Source organism: Balaenoptera acutorostrata, chromosome 1 (assembly GCF_949987535.1).
Source record: "Balaenoptera acutorostrata chromosome 1, mBalAcu1.1, whole genome shotgun sequence".
NCBI lineage: Eukaryota > Metazoa > Chordata > Mammalia > Artiodactyla > Balaenopteridae > Balaenoptera > Balaenoptera acutorostrata.
In genome coordinates, this window is record NC_080064.1 from 99995573 (window position 1) to 100002247 (window position 6675).

The 6675-nt window shown below is 57.8% G+C and overlaps 1 protein-coding gene across 2 annotated transcripts; it reads right to left on the minus strand.

The window, feature by feature from the left end:
- Nucleotides 1-258: 258 nt before the first annotated feature.
- Nucleotides 259-6672, minus strand: RHOC (ras homolog family member C). Of its 2 annotated transcripts, none has more exons than XM_007169379.3 (5): nucleotides 6538-6672; nucleotides 2860-3023; nucleotides 2199-2319; nucleotides 1733-1863; nucleotides 259-869 (listed from the first exon to the last, which is right to left on the minus strand). In XM_007169379.3, exons 2-5 carry the CDS (start codon nucleotides 3013-3015, stop codon nucleotides 696-698), a joined length of 582 nt encoding a protein of 193 aa, XP_007169441.1. In that variant the 5' UTR covers nucleotides 3016-3023; nucleotides 6538-6672; the 3' UTR covers nucleotides 259-695. The 2 variants fall into 2 exon arrangements, with proteins under 2 accessions (XP_007169441.1, XP_007169442.1); XM_007169380.3 differs by lacking the exon at nucleotides 6538-6672 and adding an exon at nucleotides 5968-6120.
- Between the last annotated feature and the right edge of the window lie 3 nt (nucleotides 6673-6675).

The window sequence follows — 6675 nt, forward strand, 5'->3', positions numbered from 1 at the left end:
GTCCAGGGGAGGAAACCTAGTGGGAGGTGGCAGGGAAGCCACCCACAGGCTTCTAAGTTTAGCCCAGTGCTCCAGACCACTCCCCTCACCCGCCTCCAAGGCCCAGAGCCAGGCATGACCTCATCCTTTTCTCCAAGACTCCACCCTGCCTGCCTGGGAGTCCTGCCTTTGCAGACAGGGGGCCAGCCTGGCAAGCACCCTGGAGAGATGGGGCTCCAGGCTCACAGGGACCAGGAGAGAAAGGAAGCCACACACATGTTGGAGCCTGTGGCCTTTATTCATGCCCCACACCAAGTACAGCCAGATGCAAGGCCCCTGCCCAAAGCAGAAACACCAGGGGCCCGGGACTCTGGGTTACACCCTCCAAGTCCCCTACCCCAGATACTCTCCTGTGAGCCAGAAGTGTATAAAGTGCTGGTGTGATGATCCTCTGGGGAAGGCCAAAGGGATCAAGAGCCCCACCCCTGGACCAAGGCAACAGGAGGAGGGACTGTGCTCTGGTTCCCAGAGTGCTGAGACAGGGCCTGCGGCCACCACCATCAGGGCTGGGGAAGCGCGATGCAGTCCTGGGCAGGAGGGAATTGGGAAAGGAAGCCTTCAGCAGGGATCCCTAATAGGGTGGGGCTGCTGGGGGCAGGGGGAGTTTCTGCACCCCTGTGAAGGGAGGTGGGGGAGGAGGGGAGGCCTTGGGGGTCTCAGAGAATGGGGCAGCCCCTCCGGCGCTTATTCTTGCGGACCTGGAGGCCAGCCCGAGTGGCCATCTCAAACACCTCCCGCACCCCCTCCTTGGTCTTGGCTGAGCACTCAAGGTAGCCAAAGGCACTGATCCGGTTTGCCATGTCCCGGCCTTCCTCAGATCGAACAGGCTCCTGGGAAGGTAGAAGGAGAGTGGAAAAAGGAAGCTGCTGGTTAGGTGCACCTCACCCATATTTGTAACGAGAACAAATATCTCCTCCAGCCCTGACCCCACAAAGCATCCAAGCCCCGGCCACCGTGGATAGCTTCTGGGCTAGAGACCCAAGACTCAAATTTACCTTCAAAATTCTCTCCATCAGCCCTATACCCCACCGTATACTCTTCTCTTGCCTGAGTGAGGATCTACCATCCTCTGTTCTCACTTTCTTCCAATCCATCCTCTATGGCTGCCAGAATCATTTTTCTAACATGCTGACTCTGACCATATCTGTCCCCAGTTTAAAACTTTGCCATAATTATCCTCAAAGAATAGTCTAGATTCCTTATCCTGGCAGCTCTCCCTAATCAACTCAACCTCTGGCTAGAAAGCCACTTACCAGGTCCCCAAATAAGCCAGCTCCCTCACTCTGGGCCTTTTCCCAGCCACTCAGAATACCCTCCGTTCCACATCCACAGCAGCCCACACACCTCCCCAGGTATGCTCTGATGGCTCCACCTGCATGCCTCAAGCAAAACATCTACTGTAAGAACCCGGTTCCCTGAGGGCAAGGATTTTCTTATTCATCTTAATAGCCCCAATGCCAAACCGTGGACAATAGACAAATTAAAATGCCAAGTGACCTTGGACAAGTCACCGTACTCTGACAGTTTCATCAAATATTGGGTCAGACCCTAAGGGCCCCCAGGGGGTAGGAGGTGGACGCTACTGTCACTTCTAACACGGGGAGTCAGTAGGAGGGAGGCTCCTTCACCAGCCTGCAAGCCCTCAGAGGGCACCTGCCTCCCCAAGGCCTCCCAGCCCGGAGGCTGCACCCACCTGCTTCATCTTGGCCAGCTCTCTCCGGGTATGTTCGTCTTGCCTCAGGTCCTTCTTATTCCCCACTAGGATGATGGGCACGTTGGGGCAGAAGTGCTTCACCTCCGGGGTCCACTTCTCAGGAATGTTTTCTGCACAGACATGTCCCAACAGGTGTTGGTGCCTCCACTTAGGCTAGAAGGCTTCCCCTGGGTCCCCTTGTCTCCCCAGGGCAGAGTCTTAGAGGCTATTCAGCATGATAGTCCCTTCACAGGTCAACCCACCGCCCCCCCCTACCCTGCTCACAGTACACACCCTCCCCTGAGCCCTCCGAGGGCCAGAGTCACCACAGGGAAGGAGGCTAACGGGGCTCCCCGGCACCCCTCCCACACAGCTTCTGAAGATGGTTGAAAGGAGCCAAGGCAAGAGCTCCCTCTGGTTGGTTGATTCCAAGGGATTCTCAACCCCCTCCCTCCAACCCCCTCACCCAGGCTGTCGGGGCTGTCGATGGAGAAGCACATGAGGATGACGTCAGTGTCCGGGTAGGAGAGAGGCCGCAGGCGATCATAGTCTTCCTGCCCTGCTGTGTCCCACAGAGCCAGCTCCACCTGACACACAGGGCCAGTGCTTAGCTAGCCTGAGGGCCCCAGTTACACACCCCACACCCTGCCACCCAGAGGTCCTCTCTGAAATCCTGGTCCCTTAGGTTCACTGAACATCTACTTATTGAGCACCTACTATGTGCCAGGGATACTGCTAATCATTGTCACACAACATAAACTAAGGTGAGTTTCTTAAATTCTGAGACAACAGCGTTTGATCTTTGTGCAGTTTGAGCTGCCATTGAGAGCGCCACTATTTTATTTAATACTCATAAAAACCCTTCGAAGGAGGCCTTACCATTATTTCCATTTCACAGCTTGGGGAGCTTAAGCCCAGAGGCAAAGGGACTGGGCCCAGATTACAGAGCCAGCGTGTAAAAAACCAGGAGGTTATCCAGATTTCCTAAGACTGCAGTTTCACTTCCTAACTTCCACTGGTTCCAGCAGGGAGAGTGAAGCAAGGACATGGGTGGATGGTGAGCACGGACATCCCAGGTCCATAAGTGATGGGGGCAGGCGTGGTTCCAAGGGGCTCTTCGCCTTTACCTGCTTGCCGTCCACCTCTATGTCTGCGATGTAGTTCTCAAAGACAGTAGGGACATAGACTTCTGGGAATTGATCCTTGCTGAAGACGATGAGGAGGCAGGTCTTCCCACAGGCCCCATCCCCCACGATCACCAGCTTCTTTCGAATGGCAGCCATGGCTGGGGCTGGTAGGGAAGAGGCAGTGGGGATGTTGGGAAAAGCCAGTAAGTCCACAAACACTTCTCTGGGGCCCCCAAGACCTCCCTGGAAACCGAGGCATCCAGTGAAGGGAGAAGAGGGAGGGAAAGGGGCTTGCTCAGGCAAGTTCTTGCCAAGAACCAATTGTTCGGGCAACTGAGTTTGAAATTCCTAATCTCAAGGTCAGGGACAGGTCTCCCCCATGGGTTAGAATACAGAAGTGGGAGGTGGAAGAACCACCCACTTGGGAGACAGAAAGCATGAGTTCTAATCTAATCCACTCACCAACTGTGGGCCCCTGGACACCTAGAGGGGTGCTCAGGGACCAGTGACGTGTCCAGAAGAGCAAGCTTTTATCTATTCTACATATCAGGGTTTCAAGTCAGATGTATCTGTTACCAGGATTTCGATACTTTTTAAAGTTTAATAATTGTGAAGGTCCAATCTGGAACACATTGTCCCTCAGTCAGCACAAGTCATGCCTGCCCAGCGAAAAACGAAGAGTCCCTACCCATAAGGGTGGGTAAGGGAAAGAATATTTATCACGCCCCTAGGTGCCAGGCACTATGGTGGGCATTTGGACAAAAATCACCTCCCTCAGTCCCCAGAAGCCTGGAAGGTCGGTAGTGAGCTCCCCATTTTGACAAACTAGGAAAGTGAGATTCATTGAGGTTAAGACACGAATTCAGAGTTGTGGCAGGGATGGCTCTCAAAGCAGGGCTGTGTGACTCTAGAGTCTGTTGCTTTTCTACATATCACCCCAGAGGTGGGAAGGAGAGCAGAGGGAGGGAAACCCAGACAGAGGGCAGCGGCAGCAGCCAGCAGGCTTCCCTGGCCCACCCTGGCCCGGTCCCCAGAGCCCCGAGTCACACAAAGGAGGCTCAGTCCAGGCAGTGCCCACAGCCCACACTCGGGCAGCCTGCCTTCCTCCCCCTGCTTCCTCCTGGGCCTGGCAGCTACACTGGGTCACTCAGCCCCAGGCAGGGGACAATGACCACACTGTAGGGAGCCACACATCCACCACAGCAGAGCGACTGAGAATAATCCACCAGGGAATCACCTCCACCCACTCCCTGGAACAGCCCCTTCCTCCACTCTGTCCAGCTCACCCTGAGGCCCTGCCCACCCCTCCCTGTGACTCAGGGCAAGGAGTCAGCTTCCCAGGGTTTCCATGTGTCCCCTGCCCCCAACACACACCAGAGAGCATCTGCACAGTGCATCACACCTTCCCAGCTTCCCCGCGCCTAAGCTGAGCCTCACTTCCTCCTTCCCTGGGGAGAGGAGCTGACCTCCAGCCGGCTGGAGTTCCCAGGCCTACAGCCCAGGAGGAAGAGAGGGCGGGCTCTGGGCCTGAGATGAAGTCGAGGCTGTTGGGAGAAGCGGGGGCTGGAGCCGGTGCTGGGAGGAGCCCCAAAAAAAGAGACAAATGAGGGCCAGTCCCAGCACCAACCATACAGGGAGTAGTTAAAAAAGAAGGGGATGGTAACCTGATCTCTGCCCCAAACCTGGCTTTTTCTCAGTCCCACATCCTGTCAAACTAGGCTGAACTCCTTTACTCCCCACACACCACCACCACCTCACAGCCCTGCCTTGGTCTGCCTTTTAGGGAGCGAATACTCCAGCCCAAGGCAAGCTCTCTTCAGCAGTGGGATTCCGGGTGGCCTCCGCCCCTCCACACACACATGCACAACAGTGGGATGGGGGCAAGTGGATATGAATCAGAGGGAATTTATAGGAGTTGAGGGCACGGCCACACTCTCCCCATCACAACAGGGGCTCTCTCTGATACCCCAAAAACAGGCAAGAAGGCATTCACCCTGCCAGCAGATCCCCTCCAAAAACGGAAACCACCCTTCAGAAAAGGGGGTCTCAGGCTTCCCTGGTGGCGCAGTGCTTAAGAATCTGCCTGCCAACGCAGGAGACGGGTTCGAGCCGTGGTCCGGGAAGATCCCACATGCCGTGGAGCAACTAAGCCCGTGCACCACAACAACTGAGCCTGCGCTCTAGAGCCCACGAGCCACAACTACTGAGTCCCTGTGCCACAACTACTGAAGCCCGTGCGCCCTAGAGCCCGTGCTCTGCAACAGGAGAAGCCACTGCAATGAGAAGCCTGCGCACCGCAACGAAGAGTAGACCCCGCTCACCGCAAGTAGAGAAAGCCCCCGCGCAGCAACGAAGACCCAACGTGGCCAAAAATAAATAAAATACATTAATTAAAAAAAAAAAAGGGGGTCCCCTGGAAATTCCACCCAGGTGACCAGCTCCCTGACCTACTCCCACAGGTTCCATTGGTCCAACTGTGGGAAGACAGGCTGGGGTAGCCTCAACCTGGGATGGGCAGTGTTGATGGAGGGATGGAGAGCATTCACCACTGGGGTGAATACCAAATGCTTAGGCATGAGTATGCCACTGCCCTTCCCCACCCCAGGCAAGGCAGTTTAGGTGGCACCAGACGGTGGTGGGCAGAGGCCAGAACTCCAGGGCAAGGGCATGCATTAAATGACCTAGAGCCCCAGAGCTCAGTTAGAAGACGTTCCCTTCAGGCTCAGAAGAGTAGCTGGCCCAGGCCAGGCCAGGCCACCAGGCCCAACGCCAAGATGGCAAGAACAACAGCTCCCTGTGAGAGGCAGCCCCTGAGGAACTGCCCCACTGACCCTAAGAGGGGCAACCAAACCCCACACGGGGCCTGGAATGACCCTGGAACTTCTGGGATCTTCCCTGTAATAAAACAGCTGCCGTCTCCTCAATCATTCTCTAGATTTCCGGATGAACCAGGTTCTGCTGTACCCTGCCCACCACCCCTGAGGTCTAGGGAAGAAATCAGATATCTCCTCCTCAACTTGAAAACCACACACCCACACCCACACCCACACACACACACACACACACACACGCACGCACACGGGTTGGATCCTTCCCAGTCTCCCGTACCTCCACTCCAGGCCGGCTCCAGAAACCATCTAGGGCGACGTCCAGAACCCCGGGGCAGTAGCAGCCCCCGCGGTCACACGCCGCCCCTATTCCCGCCACTCCACCGGCCCGGCGGGGGGGATTCCCACCTCAACCCGGACTCGGGCCCCGACCCACACCCAAGCCCAGGTCCACAGAGGGCCGCCAGGCCTGGGAGCTAGAGCGTCTGCGCTGGGGCTCCCTCGCCGAGACCGAAGTTGCCGTCTCTCCCGTCGCCCGGCCGGGCAGGTTCCGGGAAGCCGGGAGGAGAAGGGAACTGACTCCGACTCGGACACCAAGAGGCGAGAGGCCCTGCGGGGCAATTCCCGGGGCCCCTCACTGCAGCCCAGGAGGGCAGGGAGGGGCCGAGCCGGCCCGACCCCCGCACCGCCCAGACGCCGCGTACGAGGGAGGGCAGGCGGCCCGCGCTCGGACCAAAGCCCCTCCCCGGCCGGCGCCCCGAGCTCCTGCCAGGCGGAGAAGGGGGGAAGTGCTCTCCTGGGGATGAGTTCCCAGGACGACCCCGCCGCCCAGAGCCCCAACGCGGGATACCTTCCGCTCCGCCGCTTCCAGCTGCGCGGCCGGTGCCGGAGGCAGAGACTGACCCGAGGGGCACCGCCCCGCCCTCCTCCAGCGCCGCGGCGGGGAGGGGCGACTCGCGGGGAGGGGCGGGCCGGGCGGCCCTTGGCT